General features: G+C 41.4%; 1 protein-coding gene across 10 annotated transcripts in view; it reads right to left on the bottom strand.

The window, feature by feature from the left end:
• The window catches only part of STXBP5 (syntaxin binding protein 5), a 184,306-nt gene extending 181,709 nt beyond the window's left edge, over window positions 1-2,597 (bottom strand). For 5 of the 10 annotated variants that reach the window (XM_073337566.2, XM_073337569.2, XM_073337567.2 and 2 more), the window contains exon 1: window positions 1,701-2,596. In XM_073337566.2, coding sequence (XP_073193667.1) covers window positions 1,701-1,853 — 153 coding nt within the window. In that variant the 5' untranslated portion in view covers window positions 1,854-2,596. Of the gene's footprint in view, window positions 1-1,700 lie in introns of all 10 variants that reach the window. The other 5 variants (XM_073337573.2, XM_073337570.2, XM_073337572.2 and 2 more) reach the window with 2 other exon arrangements.
• Between the last annotated feature and the right edge of the window lie 16,934 nt (window positions 2,598-19,531).

Below are 19,531 nucleotides of genomic sequence, written 5' to 3'. Positions count from 1 at the left end.
CGGAATTCAGTTTTAACTACACTTCAGTAAGGAAACAAGCATTTAGGAAAAAATATTTGATGCAAAACAGCACTTTAGCCTGAATTCATTACAGAAAATTTCTGGTAAAGAATCTATTCGCTTATCCTTGAACATGAAATAAAAGATGGTTACCGAAACCTGGATTTGATTTTTACCTCTTTTCTTTAAAAAAAAAAAAAAAAAAAAAAGCCACCAACTACTTCCATTTCATTTTGACCCTTCCCCTATTCTCTGGCTTCTTGTTTATAGTGGTATACAAAAGTCATTTGACAATTAAAATATGAAACGTTTCCTGGGAAGCTTGACAACGCAGACAGCACTGTAAATTAAACTATTACAAATCATTAGAACTGCTCTTCAGAGAGCCATCCCCATTTCTCAAGCAGGACACAGTGCATTCTCTCTCCAGGATAGTGTTTTAAAAGAAATCACACATCCCCCACAAAACCAATACTTAATATTAAGCTATTGGAATGGCTACCCATTTTGACTAGCCAGGATTTTAATTACTGCTTGTGCAGTTATCAAATTAACTGTACTGTAGGACAATAATAATTGATTCAAATTAATGAATTGTGCTGTTTTACTACATGACTCACTTTCACACAAAAATATTAATATAATGATCTAACCTTGATCACAGCTATGCAAATGAAAAAAAAAAGACATACAAATGCTAGCTTTTCTATTTTAAAGAAATCTTATATTAAAATTACAAATATAAATATACAGATGCCAGTGTGGTGATTTAGGACTTCAGAAATGCACGCTCACACAGGTTTTACTTTAATGAGGTTAAATAGGTTATGTTAAACAGCCATGCCTCTCAACTTTCAATAATTTTGCAAGTGATAAGGTATTACAGTGCAACTGTAAACAAGGCCATTTAACTCAACACTGCTTTTTCCTTTCCAGATCCCTTGCCTCTTTTAAATTGCTGGTAAAAATGCATGGAACACTAGATAAAATGTAAAGCAATATACACAAACAAGCCCAACCAAATAACAAGTAGGCCCTGGGTGTTGTAAAGATAAAGATGGGCATTAATATTCAAATTAGTTTGTATTCCTCTTGGTGCAGCTGCTGGATTAATTTGCTGCATCATCCTTTTATAAATGTATAGACCTCAACTGCAATAATTATACTAGCAATAAACAATATTAACTTCTCTCCCATCTCACATTGTGAATATCAGCAGTGTCTACTTGATAACAAGATCCAACAAATTCGGCACAAACGTCTACAGCCCGTTTTAGGTGCAAAAGGATAAATGCACTTCCAAATGTGAAGGGTTAGGTTCCCCATACTTCCAGTCCATCAGCCAAACGCAAAGCAAACAGATTTCCATTATAACCAGGTACCATTACTCTCCTCCCTACTTTCCACTTTCCCCCTCCCCAGCTTGTTCTGAACAGACACAATATTATGTGCATGAAATAGCCTAGAGTCAAGAGAATCAATCCAGAAATTGTCAAGGGAAGGAAAAGATGATGATTCCCATAAAAGAATCGAATAAACCCTTTACAACTCCCCCAGCATTCTCTCCCCATCCCTAAAGAGTGGAGAGGTTCAGATAATTGTAGGTATTGAAAACCGAAGAGCCCAAAGCCTGCAGAGCCCATCATGGCTACATTATGTCCCTCAGGGCTGCGAGCGGGGCTCCTGGCTGCAGCCTTCACCTTGCAGAGCTGGAAGTGCTCGGACTGGAGCGTCTCCGGGATGTCGCTCTCCCGGTTCCCGGACTGCTGTTGCTGCGAGGAGGAGGACGCCGAGGAGGAGGACGAGACCGCTGTCAGGCCGTCCAGCACCTTCCTGATGTTAAATTTCCTCATGGTCTCGGCGGCGGCGCTCCCTAGTCTTCTGCCCGCCGCCGCCTCCCCCTTTTCCGGGCGCTCCCTGCCGCCTCAGCCCGCCGCGCACCAGGAGGGAAGCGGAGAGCCCTGCAGCGCAGGCGGCGCTAGGCGAGTGGCGGAGTCCAAGCGGTTCCCCTCATTCACGGGAGCAGGGACCCAAAAGCAGGGCGGCGGGCGGACCCGGGCAGGCGGCGAGCCCCTGAGCCGGCAGGGGAGGAGAGATCCTAATGCAGGGGGAAGCCTAGGGCGCGGGGTGGAACACAGCCTGGGAGACGGGGCACCCCAAGTGACCCCTAGGCGGTAAATCTGCTCCCCACGCCGCCTCCTCTCGAGGCCTCAGACGACACTCCTCCCCCCCCGACCCGGTCCCCCTTCCTGCAACCGCCGAGGCCCCAGACGCGCACACAGCCTTGGCCCCACTCCGGGCCCTTCCCGTTGCCGAGGCCCCCGGCCTCCGCCTGAGGCTGCCTCTCGGTGCAGCGGCGACGTGACAGCGACGGCCTCGGCCCCTCTCGCCCACCCCGCCTCACATAGCGGTAGCGGTGGCCGCGCTGCTAGCCCTCCACGTGCCCCGGCCGGCCGCCGCAGTCCCTGCCTTTCACGCTCGCCCTTCCCTCGGCTCAGCAGCCTCCGCGCGTCAATTTCAGTGCGGCGCGTGCCTTAGCAGAGCGCCTCTCGCTGCCGCTGCCGCCGGCTGCCGGCCCGCCCCCCGACCACCATCCCCCTGCTCCAGCCGCCGCCGCCGCCGCCCCCTGTCTAGCCCTCTCGCCCCACAACGCGGAAGCGCAGCGCCCTCAGGAGCAGCTGCTGCCACTGCCGCTGGCTGCCGCCGCTGCCTCCTCACCCACCCAGCGGCGGCTCTGTAGAGCATGCGCGCAAAGGGCGCCAGCACCCGGATGTCGGAGTCCCTGTCCCTGCTCCTGCTCCGGAGGGAAGCTTGACGGGCCGGGGAGGCCACCCCAGGAAGGGGTGCACGGTGGGATGGCGAAAGGCACTCTGTGAGCAGAGGCAGAGCCTCCCCCAGAGGTCGTGGGTGCCTGCTTTGAGTCCTCTGTGCAAACCACAACGACCTTCTGCCACTCTGATGTGGCACCGGGGATCAGATGGCAGGTGTCGAGAGGCTGTGGTTCCTTCTCTCTGCGTCTGTGTGGTATCAGTAATTCAGCCATACCCACAAGTACCGGGGTAAGGCACCCATGCTTTAACCATACCCAGTTATGGTCATGGGTGGATACCAGCTGTGGTGAAGCTGCTCACCATCTCTTCATAGGTTTCAGAGTAACAGCCCTGTTAGTCTGTATTCGCAAAAAGAAAAGGAGTACTTGTGGCACCTTAGAGACTAACCAATTTATTAGAGCATAAGCTTTCCTGAGCTACAGCTCACTTCCTCAGATGCATATGTGGAAACTGCAGCAGGCTTTATATATACACAGAGAATATGAAACAATACCTCCTCCCACCCCACTGTCCTGCTGGTAATAGCTTATCTAAAGTGGTCATCAGGTGGGCCATTTCCAGCACAAATCCAGGTTTTCTCACCCTCCACCCCCCCACACAAATTCACTCTCCTGCTGGTGATAGCCCATCCAAAGTGACAACTCTTTACACAATGTGCATGACAATCAAGTTCATCATAATTAACCCATCCACCTGGGGAGGTGGACTAGACCCCCTGATGCTACAGATCTAAAAACACTGACCACCGCTACTTGGTCTCAAGAAGGAATTACGGTAACAGTGAACTTCCTTGTGTTCTTAGGAAGCGGCAATCAGCCAATAGCAACATGATCAGAGATCAGTGGCAAAATTTTACTGTTCAAATCACTGAGAACAGGATTGGTCTCAGAACTATTTACAGAATATAGTACTAGTTAATATTTTTGCCTAATTACATATATTTTCATAACACTGCAGATGCTTCATTGGTTTCAAGGAAATGTAATGTAATCTAGAGCATAATGGAAGCTAGTTACAACCTTAACTATGGAGGAGCTACTGTTTCTCTAGAACAACTAAAGCAACTTAAATTACCATAATAAAGAAAGTATTGATAAGGGCTGTCCATCTTCAGTCTACAAAGCATAAACTGATTGATAAGGTTAGGAAGACATTTCCTTTCATGGGTGCTATTACACAACTGAACAATTTAGATGGGTGGAGCAGAGTTACACCTTTCTGTAAAATATCAGACACTGGCTATTGTTGAATACAGAATATCAAGGTAGACTCCATTTCTCTGCTGCAGTATGACAGTTCTTATCTCTCTCACTAGTGGGTCAAATACCCAACAATGAAGGGTAATGTCATTATCCTCGCCTCAAACATTAATTCCTTTATTTTTAAAGAAGTTTAAGAAAATCTTCTGAAATGCAAATCATCCCCTCTTCAGTTGGTGAATAAAGAGGGAGAATCTATTATAATCATGACTTATGAGGAAAATAATTCCAGGTTATAATTGCATGCAATCCTGGTATTGTTAGCCAGTGGCATTACCTATCTGTAACAAGAATACTTTAAGAATAGCATTAGACCAACACACAGCATTTACATAATATCTCTACATTATACATAGAATAGAGGTTTATTGGGGAAAGGCACAATACATTTAAATGCACAGATTATATATATATAAGGATTCCTCTTAGTCAATCTGAATGTGGCATAGCAGTGGTGGTGCAGGTGTTGTATAACTTGGAAAGATTATCTCATGGATTCTCCATGGCATCTCTGAGGTAACAGAAATGAAACTTCTATTCATTTTTCCCCTGGGATTATTAACTCAGTAAGTCAATTTGGAGCTGTATGCCAAGCAGGTCTATGTTGCATGAGTAGTTGGGAAAAGCTAAGATAGTTCACATAGTTTTAGAAAATGTTTCTAAAACTGTTTAGAAAATGTTTAGAAAATGACTGAAACAGTCGCTTTCTTACATTACCTGTGAGAAGAGACGGGTGAACATTGGAGTTCCTCAAATCATCCTCAAAGAAGTGCTCTGAGTTGACCCAAAAGATGGCATGAGTCTGTTGGAAATATTTAATAAAAATAGGCTTAGATAAGGGTGAGGGTACATTTTTATGAAAAAAATAATGTTTTGTTGTTGTTTTGTTCCTGTTTATAAAACAAATTGTGTTCCTTTTCTAAAATATGTAGGTAGTTCCAACTCCTGTTTTGTTATCCATTGCTCTTATACATTGTTAGTCCATTTTTCTTGAGTTTTAGTTTGATTTCCTCCATCTTCTGACAATTGTTTATACTATAAACAATAAACTGGGAAAATAATGCAACTTGATTGCTCTTCTTGTATGGTTATGTGTATAGGGCTCAATATTGCAAAGACTTAGGCTTATAAGTAATTTTACTTTAGGGAATGTTCACATTGCCAGCCCTAAGCCTGCAAATACTTAACCATGACCTTAACTTTACTACTGTGAGCAGTTCCTTTGAAGTTAATAGGACTATTCACGTGTTATGCTCTGATGCACCCCAAAATAGCAATCTAAAAACACAAAAAAAATGAAGCAGGACACACAGGTGGGTTGTCGATCAAAACCTGTAATAATCATGAACTGGTGAAGTCAGCAACAATCTGAACAAAACATGATCACAGTCCAAACAGCAGGTAGGTAGCAACAAAACAGGAATGGGAACAAGAAGTAGGAAACAGAAAGGCAACACACACACCAGTCATCACATCACAGTAGTAAAGTTAAGTATGTGCTTAAGTGTTTGATGATTTGAGGCCTGTATAACCATTTTTTCCCTACTATAGTCACCATCATTTCCTGACCCTCTCTACTGTGTGCCCTCCAGTTAAGTACTAGTGTCTTTAAGTATATGGTAAAGTCTTTGGAGCAGAGACTGTTTTGCTGTATTTTTAATACAATACCCAGCACAGGAGGACCCTGATTCTGACTGGTGTCTCTCATAGCTACTGTAATACAAATAATAAATTATAATAATATATGCCGTTGCTGCTATTTTGTGTAGTACTGCAGTTTTCCCCCTCTGCCTCTCCGACTGATGCCATTCACCAACTTGACCCTTCCTGCTACTTTAACATCTGCTCCCATTGAAGTCAATGGCAAAACTCCCATTGACTTCCATGGGAGCAAGAGTAGGTTTTTCATTTTATAGTGCAGCAAACATCCTCCTTATCTCTTCTCTCAGGCTTTAGTTGCAGTATTTCAAAGCTTCCTCCTCCCTTCTCCTCTTACCCAATAACCACATCCTCTCTTTGCAAACTAAACTGACTCTGCCCAACCTCCTCCTTGTGCCCGACTCAGACCTTTCTGGCCTGATGTCTTAACTCTCTTTCCAATGTTTGACACTCCAGTCCCAGTCAGGGACAGCATTTGCTATGGGGTAAGGGGGCAGTTACCTCACTCCTTGACTTTGGTTTGTCCCCTCTCCAGATTTTTCATAGCTCTATATGCTCCATTGTGTCTTCCACTCCTCTTCACCCAATTCTGCAGGATATAATGTAATCACATATAATGCTCCATATGCTGACACACCTTTGACCACCCCACTCCACTCTGAATTATTCTGAAATGATGCTTCTGGTCCCTGGCCCAAATATTTTACACGGCTGGGGAAGGGGCAACCAGACCAGATTTCCTGGAAGATCCTTGGGTTCTCCCCAACTGTCACAGAATCTTGTGGCTTTGTTGCTACGGCACCCTCTGTAGAAGTGACCAGAATTTCACTCAGCCTAACTCTGCATTTTAATGGGCCTTATAAATTCCCCATCTGTTATTATGCCACGTAGGGCCCCTTAGCTTTATTGTCTTCAGATAAAGACTCACTCATCTGCTGCCCTTGGAAAGGGAAGAAGGAGCTCTCATGCTCAATGCTGAATGCTCCACTCTTCAGAAACTTTATAAAAACTCAAACTTTTCTTTTATCTCCATAATAAACTGAAGCTTTTATCTCAAATTTTCAGTTCCTGGAAAGGGACTCTCCTTTCGTGGCCTTATTTATATTTAAATCCCCAAACAGACTACTTTTAATTATAACATTCTTTATTATGGAAAAATTCTGCCGTACTGGTATAAATCTGAACTAATGCCATGAGATCACTGGAGCTACTCTGAATTTACATTAGTATAATAGAGCAGACCTTCACTCTACATTAGCGAATAGAATCATAGAATATCAGGGTTGGAAGGGACCTCAGGAGGTCATCTAGTCCAACCCCCTGCTCAGAGCAGGACCAATCCCCAATTAAATCATCCCAGCCAGGGCTTTGTCAAGCCTGAACTTAAAAACTTCTAAGGAAGGAGATTCTACCACCTCCCTAGGTAATGCATTCCAGTGTTTCACCACCCTCCTAGTGAAAAAGTTTTTCCTAATATCCAACCTAAACCTCCCCCACTGCAACTTGAGACCATTACTCCTTGTCCTGTCCTCTTCTACCACTGAGAATAGTCTAGAACCATCCTCTCTGGAACCATCTCTCAGGTAGTTGAAAGCAGCTATCAAATCCCCCCCCATTCTTCTCTTCTGCAGACTAAACAATCCCAGTTCCCTCAGCCTCTCCTCATAAGTCATGTGTTCCAGACCCCTAATCATTTTTGTTGCCCTTCGCTGGACTCTCTCCAATTTATCCACATCCTTCCTGTAGTGTGGGGCCCAAAACTGGACACAGTACTCCAGATGAGGCCTCACCAATGTCGAATAGAGGGGGACGATCACGTCCCTTGATCTGCTCGCTATGCCCCTACTTATACATCCCAAAATGCCATTGGCCTTCTTGGCAACAAGGGCACACTGCTGACTCATATCCAGCTTCTCGTCCACTGTCATCCCTAGGTCCTTTTTCGCAGAACTGCTGCCTAGCCATTCGGTCCCTAGTCTGTAGCTGTGCATTGGGTTCTTCTGTCCTAAGTGCAGGACTCTGCACTTGTCCTTGTTGAACCTCATCAGATTTCTTTTGGTCCAATCCTCCAATTTGTCTAGGTTCCTCTGTATCCTATCCCTGCCCTCCAGCGTATCTACCACTCCTCCCAGTTTAGTATCATCCGCAAATTTGCTGAGAGTGCAATCCACACCATCCTCCAGATCATTTATGAAGATATTGAACAAAACCGGCCCCAGGACCAACCCCTGGGGCACCCCACTTGACTCCGCCTGCCAACTAGACATGGAGCCATTGATCACTACCCGTTGAACCTGACAATCTAGCCAACTTTCTACCCACCTTATAGTGCATTCATCTAGCCCATATTTCTTTAACTTGCTGACAAGAATACTGTGGGAGACCGTGTCAAAAGCTTTGCTAATGTGTACATTAGCACAATAACACTTTCATTCCATAATGTAGATTACTTAACTATTTTAACTTTTTTTTATAGGTATTTTTATTTTTTCTTATTTCTTCACAATGGAATCTTGTAAAAAATACTTAATATATTTTACACATTCACTTGTCTCCAAAAAAGTCTTTGGCTTTCCTCATTGTATATTACTGATAATACATACAGTTTTTTATTACCTTAGTTAAATATTGTTGTTTAAATCTCCATCTCGTTTTAGTAGAGGAGTACCCTATCAATAAATGTAAGTTATTTTGAAGAAATATCTAAGATCCAGATCTACTTTCTGCATTTTCTTCATTGTCAGTCACTTCTTCAGTTCCTAAAGTAAGGTTGTTTTAGTAGTATGTTCCTCTGGTTTGGCCCAGCCACTCCTTTAATTCTATCACTGTCCGAAGAAGTAATTTATTTTTCTACTTATCCAAATCTTCCTTGGCCAGTGAAAGCACTTAATTAATTTCCTTCCAATGTTGTTCTAAGAATGCACAGTACTTTTCCTTTCTTATACGTAGTCTATCAATTTCTTCTTGCTCTCTATGTTTCAGTAAGCATGAGGCCAGAACAAATGCAGGAAGGCCAGAACAGTAAGCCAGAACAAATGCAGGAAGTTTGTCCTTTACTATCTCCTCTTCTAGTTTTTGTTTAGTATTTACTGTAGCCTTTTCAATGTGCCTAAGCTCTTTCAATAACTCACTTAATGCAAAACACCCACTTTGTTTAACATACACAATATTACTTTATAGAAGTAACCAACCATCAAGGGCTACATCCACAAAGGGAATTTATAGTCAGTGTTGCATAATCTTAGGTTAAGTATTCCTAATGGACTCCACAGCACTGATTTAGGCCCCTGGGCTCCGTATACAAAGTATGGGGAGCATTAGGCGCCTAAGAACAGGACCCACAAAAGCCAGCAAGGTGAGCAGGGAAGCTGCCTAAACTAGCCAACAGAAAATACTGGAGAGGGTGGAGCATAAACTGATTTTAGGTACTTATTGCTACTTGGGAGTCATAGCTGTGAACCTTTTCTGGGAGTTAGGTACCTAAACCCTTTCTTACAAAAAGCCATGACAGTGGTACCGTTATATCAATTAGGCCATTGATTAGAGCACTCACTCAGAATGCAGGAGAATCAGATTAATAATCCCCCTTTGTCTGATTTGGAGCAGCGATTTAAACCTATGTCTCCCACCTCTCAGAAGCACACCCTCACCACTGGGACATGGGATATGCTGGATTGGGTGTCTCTGCTATTGAAGCCATTACAGCCATGAACACATTTCTTGAAGACTTATCAGGTCCCTCCTCAGTCTTCTTTCTTCAAGATTTAACACACCCAGTTTTTTTAACCTTTCCCCATAGCTCATAGTTACCTCCCACGTTTTACATACAGCAGTCCTGGTAATACAACCCAGAATGATATTAGCCTTTTTTGCAGCTGCGTCACATTGTTGACTTGTATTCATTTTATGATCCACTATAATCCTCAGATTCTGTTCTCCAGTACTAGTGCCTCGCCAGTTATTCCCCACTTTAGTGGTGTACATTTGATTTTTTCTTAACTAAATGAAGTACTTTGCACTTGTCTTTATTGAATTTAATCTTGTTGATTTCAGACCAATTCTCCCATTTTGTCAAGATCATTTTGTAGTCTAATCCTGTCCTCCAAAGCGCTGTCACCTCCTCCCATTTTAATTGTATAGGCATTTTGTACCCATCTAGTTTGTTCCCTTTCTTAAATAATGATATCTGCATGAAAGCAGATTATTTCTCACTAAGGAATTCATCTCCTCATGATGGTTATGATGTGGATTTTTTGTTTAATTTATGCTTGAATATGCATGTATAAGATTATCACTCTAATACAAGAAACAGGCAACAAAACTTAAAATGTACAAACTGTACAACAAGAATGTGTAATAAAGCTGCTATTTATCTTCAAATTCAAGTCTACTTAAGATGTATGGCGGTGGCTTCAGAGGTACTAGAAATGAATAATACTATTAAAGAGCTTCAAATTTTGGCCCTGATTTAGGATAACACTTAAGTGTACTCTTAAAGTTAAGCATTTGCTTAAATCCCACTGAGTTCAAAGGGACTTATACACATACTTGAAATTAAGCCACATTCTTAAGTGTTGTCCTAAATAATTAGGAATTTTTTCCTGAACTGGGACCATTGTTATCAATTAGGGCTGTCGATTAATCGCAGTTAACTCACGCCATTAACTCAAAAAAATGAATCGTGATTAATCACAGTTTTAATCACACTGTTAAACAATAGAATACCAATTGAAATTTAGTAAATATTTTGGATGTTTTTCTACATTTTCAAATATTTGATTTCAATTTACAACACAGAATACAAAGTATACACTGCTCGCTTTATATTATTATTTTTATTACAAATATTAGTACTGTAAAATGATAAAATAAATAGTATTTTTCAATTCACCTTATACAAGTACTGTAGTGCAATCTCTTTATCGTGAAAGTGAAACTTACAAATGTAGATTTTTTTGTTATATAACTGCACTCAAAAACAAAACAATGTAAAACTTCAGCACCTACAAGTCCACTCAGTCCTATTTCTTGTTCAGACAATCACTTAGACAAACAGGCTTGTTTACATTTATGGGAGATAATGCTGCCCACTTCTTATTTACAATATCTCCTGAAAATGAGAACAGGTGTTTGCGTGGCACTGTTATAGCTGGCATTGCTAGGTATTTACATACCAGATATGCTAAACATTGGTATGTCATTTCATGCTTTGGCCACCATTCCAGAGAACATGCTTCCATGCTGATGACACTCGTTAAAAAATAATGCTTTAATTAAATTTGTGACAGAACTCCTTGCGGGAGAATTGTATGTCTCCAGCTTTGTTTTACCTGCATTCTGCCATATATTTCGTGTTATGGCAATCTCAGATGACCACCCAGCACATGTTGTTGGTTTTAAGAACACTTTCACTGCAGATTTGACAAAACTCAAAGAAGGTAACCTTATCTGAGATTTCTAAAAGTAGCTACAGCACTTGACCCAAGGTTTAAGAATATAAAGTGCCTTCCAAAATCTGAGAGGGATGTAGGGTGACCAGATATCCTGATTTTATAGGGACAGTCCCGATATTTGGGGCTTTGTCTTATATAGGCTCCTATTATCCCCCACCTCCTGTCCCAATTTTTCACACTTGCTGTCTGGTCACACTAGAGGGACGAAGTGTGGAGCACGTTTTCAGAAATCTTAAAAGAACAACAGTCCGATGCGGAAACTACAGAACCCAAACCACCAAAAAGAAAATCAACCTTTTGTTGGTGGCCTCTGACTAAGATGATGAAAATGAATGTGCTTCAGTCTGCACTGCTTTGGATCATTATCAAGCAGAACCCATCATCAGCATGGATGCATGTCCTTTGGAATGATGGGCAAAGCATGAAGGGACATATGAATCTTTAGCACATCTGGCACGTAAATATCTTTGCATGGCACTGTTGCCAGCTAAAAACAGTGCCATGCGAATGCCGGTTCTCACTTTCAGGTGACATTGTAAACAAGAAGCGGGCAGCAAATGTAAACAAACTTGTTTGTCTGAGTGATTGGTTGAACAAGAAATAGGACTGAGTGGACATGTAGGCTCTATTTTATGCTGTTTTATTTATTTGAGTCCAGTTTTTTTTTGTACATAATTCTACATTTGTAAGTTCAACTTTCATGATAAAGAGATTGCACTACAGTACTTGTATTAGGTGAATTGAAAAATACTATTTCTTTTGTTTCTTTTTTACAGTGCAAATATTTGTAATAAAAAATAAATATAAAGTGAGCACTGTACACTTTGTAATCTGTGTTCTAATTGAAATCAATATATTTGAAAATGTAGAAAACATCCACAAATATTTAAACAAATGGTATTCTATTATTGTTTGACAGAGCAATTAATCGCACGATTAAAAAAATTAATCGCACAGCTAATCGCGATACGTTTTTTAAATTGCTTGACAGCCCTATTATCAATACTAAACATGCATTTTACTGGAATATGTTGCTTTCATAATTAGGTTTATTTTAATGCAGATTTAAAACATATTGATGTATGAGAAGTGACCACATACTGTACTTCTCTAATGTCCCACTGTTTGTATTAAAAGTTGTCCTGGATAAGAACTAGGTCTCAGTCCTGCAATCTTAGCAGGCAAAATGCCCACTAAAAGTAATGGAAATTTTGTCCACACAAAAAATGTCAGGATCATACTTTATCATTTTTATGAATGAGCATTGTTTCATATTTATTAATCATAGAGGTTGTGTTGCATTGTATTTGCCACATAAGTACCCCACAATGCAATATGAAATATAATCTGTCTCCATTTAAAAGGAAGTAATATATTGTAAGTCAAATGAGCATCAGCCTTATAACCATCAGATAAGGATGAAATATGATTATCTGCCAGTGAGGAGGATTTTCTGACTAAATAAATTAAACTTAAAATATGTCCAACAAAAGTAATTTATGTACTCCTAAACACAGGTATAGTGCTACAACTTTGAAAATGGCTTTCCTGTATAGTGCTCAGTGCATGTACAGTAATTTACATAAAGTATACAATTCCAGACAAAGAATCTTTCATCAATGACTCATTGTAAATGACTACCCACCTACAAAATTAAAAAAAAAAGTGCCTCATTTTTACAACTGTCATAGTAATAAAAACACATCTCATGGAAAGTTTCGTATTGTAGTGTAGATTCAAAATTCAGACAAGTATACATATGTCAATAGCAAGTATTTTTCATTTATTTAATTTTAGAATATGGGTCTTACATCTAGAATATATATAAGCAGAATGCTGCTATTTATTTCCAATACTCTATAATAACTCTACATAACTGACAGAATGGAACAGGAATCAGAAGTACTGTATCATAGGCCATTGCAAATAAGCAAAAATAAACAGTTTATTCTTCTATTTGATATTTACTGCACAGTGTATTTGTAACATGTGCAGGAAAAATGTCCATGCTTCAAAAAGAAAGTAGTGGTGCTGTTTTCACACAATGATTATAAAAGGTTTCTAAAATTCAGTTGGGTGGAACAAGGATTCTGATCTTCCCACAGAAGTTGCCACATATTTACGTATGTCTTGTTGCCACATATACAGTTGAATACATTTGGATTGTGTGGGGGATAGTCTTGTGCTCCTAAGGACACCCATTGTATACAGAAGGGAGAAGTCGTCTGTTTGTTTTTGACATAAATCTCTTTTTTGATCTAAAATACATGATCTGTGCCTGGTAAATACTGGAAAATGGAGAATAATTATGCGCTTCAAATAGTTTTGACTGCAAAAGTCATTAATATAATGAAACACAGTATAATACAACTGCTGAACAATTGTGTACTGAATATAATTGCATTTTGCATTAAATTACAGCTTGATGGACAGACAGGAAAATATCATTCCCATTATATATAGGTTCTAATTCTGTCTGTACCTTCCCTTGCAATTGTTCCCCGAAGATGGTCTGAGTCCATGCTTTATCAAGAATGAATATATTCATATATAAATAATGGGCTAGATACTTGACCACTGATACATCTCCAATAAATAAAGATATCCTAACAAGACATTTGGGGATTTTCCTTGCTTAGAAGCAGCGCTGGCTGCCTCTACACCACTTCCTCTTGGCCACTCCCAGGGCTCACCTTACCATGAGGCGAACTGAGGTGGCCATCTCAGGACCCAAAGTGTAGAAAATTGTGTCTGCTGCTGGTGCATATGTATTCTCTCTGCTCTTGATGCACAGAGATGGTTGGGTGCTGTGCTGGAGGAAGGAGGGCACAGGAGACATAACAGGCAGACAGGAGAAAAGGTGAGAGGGACTAACAAAAAGCAGCAGGAGTTGAGGGAGAGAGAGGAGGAGGAGCCTTGTGTGTACCTCTCTAGCACCCGCAGGAGCCTGGACTGATTAACACCAGCTTCTCAGGGAGCTTCCTGTTTCCTGCTGCTTCCCTGAACCCACTTGAGGAGAACAGGCAGTCAACTGAAGTAGTAGGAGCCACTTAGGCTGATATCTTCCCTCACTCAGGCCCTGCTACCAGCCTGCTTATTTGTCCCCTACAACTGAGAATTGCGAGCCACTATAGCTGGAACAGAACAGCAGTCATGAGTGAAAGAAGAAAACTCCCCTCTGGGGCAGCATTCAGAAAAAGAAAGGAAAGGAAGCTTTTCTATCTAAGCAGGAAGGAGCTCTCCTAAGATACATAGACACAAATGTTCACGGTGAGCCTTCTGGCCCCATTGAGGATGTGAGTGGTGAGGAGATGCCTGATCTTCCAGTTAGTCAGAGTGCAGGTGACCTGGCAGCTACTGCAGCATCCATATCTTCATCTCAAATGGATGTAACAATGCACATTCCTGAAGAAAAGTGTAGATCAAAAAAGTGTGTGACGGAGGCGCAAGAAACAGCTGTTGCTGAGTTTAGTTCCTTAAGTCTAGATGATCCAGGACTGTGGACCCACTTGAGCAGTAGCCTGAGGGACTTCCTTGTACTGCATGGGCCACAGCAAGTGAAAAACGTCATGTTCCCCAAAGACAATGAAAATAGAAGTTCCCATCCAACACATTACTGGCGTGAAATCCCCAATGGCGGCAAAGTGGAGAGGCCATGGCTTATGTACTCAAACCTCCAGAATGCTGCACACTGTTTTTGTTGCAAACTCTTCCAATCTAATGTTCCAGCCACATTGGGTTCTACAGGAACAAAGGACTGGAAAAATCTGGCTAGAAATCTGGCATGCCATGAGAAGGCAGCAAATCACCAGAGAGCATTCCATAGGTGGAAAGAGCTTGAGATGAGGCTAAGGTTAAAGGCCACCATAGATGATCGGCATCAAGAGAAGATAGCATCAGAGTCTCTTTACTGGCAAAATGTTCTGAAAAGGCTCATTGCCATTGTGAGAATGCTTGCTACCCAAAACCTAGCACTGTGTGGCACTTCAGATCACCTATATGTGCCAAACAATGGAAACTTCCTTAAAATTGTGGAACTGATGGCTCAGTTTGATGCTGTACTCCAGGAGTATCTAAGAAGAGTCACCACCCAAGAAATGTACACACCACTACCTCGGAAAAACAATTTAAAATGAGATCAAACAGTTACTGGCAACAAAAGTCAAACAGAAGATTGTTGAAGATCTGAAGTCAGCAAGATATTACTCTGTTATCCTGGACTGCATATCTGACCATCAGCCATACAGAACAAATGACTTTAATGGTGTGTTTTGTAACAACAACAGAACCTAGTGAAAATGTCCCTGCAATGGTGACTGTCAGAGAGCATTTTCTAGAATTTATTGACATTGATGATACTACAGGAGCTGGTATGACAAATGTGCTTCTTAAAAAGCTGTAAGATACGGGAATTGCGATAGCTGACATGAGAGGTCAGGGCTACGATAATGATGCCAACATGAGAGGAAAGAACAGAGAGGAGTGCAGACATGGATATGAGAGTTAAACCCTCAAGCTTTTTTTGTCCCATGCAGTTCTCATTCATTGAACGTGGTGGTCAGTGATGCATCACCAGCTTCTAGTGAGGCTGCTGAATTTTTTAATGTAATCCAAAGCATCTATGTATTTTTCTCTGCATCAACTCATCGATGGCAAATTTTGAAGCAACATTTAGGAACATCCATTCTGACACTGAAACCACTGAGTGCCACACGATGGGAAAGTTGAGTAGAGGCGATAAAGCCTATCAAACACCAAATTGGGAAGGTAGATGATGCCATAATTGCCATTATGAAGGATAATGCTATGACAGGAACTATTCGTGGGAGAACAGTGGCAGAGGGAAATGGAATAACCAGAAACATACATAACTTCAAATTCCTGTGTGGCTTAGTGTTGTGGCACGACACACTGTTTGAAATAAATGTTTTAAGCAAGAGACTCCAAGGTGTTGACCTTGATATATCTGGAGCAATGGAACAACTGGACAAAGCAAAGTCATACCTACACTCTTACTGGTCAGATGAGGGATTTCAAAATGTTCTGAAGAGTGCACAGAAGTTGGCAATGGAACTTCACACTGAAGCTATTTTCCCACCCATTCAAGAATACAAGAGTCACTGAAGAAAACATTTTGAATCCCATAAGAGACCCCAAACAACAATTCAAAGTTGAATTCTTTAACCAGGTGCTAGATTGTGCAATACAGTCAGTTGAAGAATGTTTCATGCAGCTCAAGGAACACAGCAGTATATTTGGGATGTTGTATGATATTCCAATACTCCTCACTATACCTGAAGAAGACCTTCATCAGCAATGCAGTGCACTAGAGACAGTGTTGACACATGATGACATGTGCGATATTGATGCGAGTGATTTAGGTGATGAACTGAAAGCCCTTTCAAGGTACATTTCAGCAGGATCAACTCCAAAGGCTCTTCTGGAATATATGTGCACAAATAAGATGACCACGCTCTTTCCAAACACTTTTGTTGCTCTGCACATACTTCTAACACTTCCTATACAGTTGCCAGTGGAGAATGCAGCTTCTCCAAGCTGAAGTTAATAAAAACACATCTACGCTCCACAATGACACAGGAGAGGCTGATCGGCCTTGCAAGCATCTCAATAGAGCATGAGCTGGCCCAGACTGTGGACCTTCAGGAAGCAGTTCAAATCTTTGCAACCAAGAAGGCATGGAAAGCACCACTTTGATTATTCAAACAGATAAAAATGCCAGTGTTTACTATGCAGACAAGAAAAGTTACATTTGCTGTTCAGGCGTTTGAAAGTTAAGTGTTACTTAAAATTTTTGAACAAGGCATTTTAAGTTGTTAGTTCTCCTTTATTGGGGTAGGTAGCAGAGCAGTACCATGAGAGGAGTAGAACAGGACGAAGGCAGAATTGAGACCTTTCAAAGTTTTGGCCCGAGTGAGAGGGCATGGGGGCGTCATTTGAGCTCCCCCAAAATGTTGTGGGCCAGCCCTGGCCACTCCCATCATTTCAGGAAGCATGTCACAATGGTTCACAGCAGCTTCTATGATTTAGGATCCCAATAAAATTATTATTATATAAATACACACAAAACATCTTTCTACCTCCCGCTTTTTTAAAAAAATATTATACCCACCAATTCATCTCTCTATGGTTTGATTCCTTACAACATAACACCTATGATTATGAAAGTTGTCAATTATGGGTAGTCCTCTTGAAAGAACCTACCCCCAAAAAGAATTCTTCCAGAGTTCTAAAATAGCAAAACTGCAACTCTCTCCACATACAAAATAGTAGCATTAACAAACAGGAACAAACAGGAGGTCACAGGAACAATCCATCCCGATGTGCCAAAAGAATAGCAAATATGACAGATGACCAGCTTGGCTTAACAGAGAAATCTTCGGCAAGCTTAAACACAAAAAGGAAGCTTATAAGAAGTGGAAACTTGGACAGATGACTAGGGAGGAGTATAAAGATATTGCTCAAGCATGTAGGGGTGTAATCAGGAAGGCCAAAGCACAACTGGAGTTGCAGCTAGCAAGGGATGTGAAGGGTAACAAGAAGGGTTTCTACAGGTATGTTAGCAACAAGAAGAAGGTCAGGGAAAGTGTGGGACCCTTACTGAATGGGGGAGGCAACCTAGTGACAGATAATGAGGAAAAAGCTGAAGTACTCAATGCTTTTTTGCCTCGGCTGCGGGCAGCCATGCCTGAGGACAGTCAATGTAAACACTGTCTTGTGGCCCGCCAGCAGATTACCCTGACTGGCCACGTGTGGCCCATGGGCCGCAGGTTGCCCACCACTGAGCTGGGCTGTTTTCAGTGGTGGCAGATGACAGAACAAGGAGCAATGGTCTCAAGTTACAGTGGGGGAGGGTTAGGTTGGATATTAGGAAACACTATTTCACTAGGAGGGTGGTGAATGGGTTACCTAGGGAGGTGGTGGAATCTCCATCCTTAGAGGTTTTAAGACCCAGCTTGACAAAGCCCTGGCTGGGATGATTTAGTTGGGGTTGGTCCTGCTTTGAGCAGGGGGTTGGACTAGATGACCTCCCAAGGTCTCTTCCAACCCTAATTTTCTATGATTCTATGAACACTCCTTTCTAATAAAAATAACACAGTACAAAACTTTTTAGGATGAGTAGACATGTTATTTCTGAGCAAAGAAAATGACTGGTAAATTGGAGTACGCACTGTTACTTGTATTATAGGTTCTTATTCTGCCCTCATCACTGTAGTATCTGAGTGCCTTCTAGTAGTGCATTAAGTAACATGACTAACATCTATTATGTGCAGTTTGTTCTTTGCCTCAACCTCTGGAGACAATTGTTTGTGCAGTGTGGTGTGCTGTTTTTGTTCATACACACTGCTATGTGTTTATATAAAAGAAGGGAAGGTAGAAGTAGTATGCCTTGCACTTGGAGCAGAGGGTGATGAGTTTGTGATGGTCCTTAGTTCTTTAAGGGACACTGTAAAATGTATTTGATGGAAAAATTAGAATTTAAAAAAAATATGCATTAGAAAACACAAAACCAAAAGAATTTTTTTAAATAAACCCATTTCCCCCCCCCAAAAAAAAAGAAGGAAAAGGTTTTTCTAAATAAACATTCCCTTACAGTATTTGAAGTCCACGCATTGACCTAAGTGCTGTGCGTTGTTGAAAATGAAACAAGAAGGAAACTTTCTAGTTTATTTTCACTGTGGGAAATACAAGATAATGAAAGAGTAGACAATGAAAAGTAAAATAGATTTTGCTTTCTTTTTTCCTATTTTAAAATATATTCAGGGAACGATTTTGCTACTACTATACATGTTGATTAATGCTATACTCCTCAGGTAGTTCTACTGAAATAATACAAAGTAGACCAATGTCAATAGATGAAATCCTCCCCAAACCACACAAACTTTGACTTTCCTACTATCTAATACAAACTACTCAACTAAGACCTAGAATCCTATTTTCGACGTCTCCGACTCAAGGAATATTTCCAAAATACTTCTGAACAGCATACTAATCCACAGAGTTCTCCCTACCAACACTACAGAAAGAGGGATTCTAGGTGGACTCCACCTGAAGGTCGAAACAGCAGACTGGACTTCTACATAGAGTGCTTCCGCCGACGTGCACGGGCTGAAATTGTGGAAAAGCAGCATCACTTGCCCCATAACCTCAGCCATGCGGAACGCAATGCCATCCACAGCCTCAGAAACAACTCTGACATCATAATCAAAAAGGCTGATAAAGGAGGTGCTGTTGTCATCATGAATAGGTCGGAATATGAACAAGAGGCTGCTCGGCAGCTCTCCAACACGAGTTTCTACAAGCCATTACC

The sequence above is a fragment of the Lepidochelys kempii genome, chromosome 3 (assembly GCF_965140285.1).
Source record: "Lepidochelys kempii isolate rLepKem1 chromosome 3, rLepKem1.hap1, whole genome shotgun sequence".
Lineage (NCBI taxonomy): Eukaryota > Metazoa > Chordata > Testudines > Cheloniidae > Lepidochelys > Lepidochelys kempii.
The sequence above is the reverse complement of the archived record's forward strand: the minus strand, read 5'-3'. Positions and strand labels throughout refer to the sequence as shown.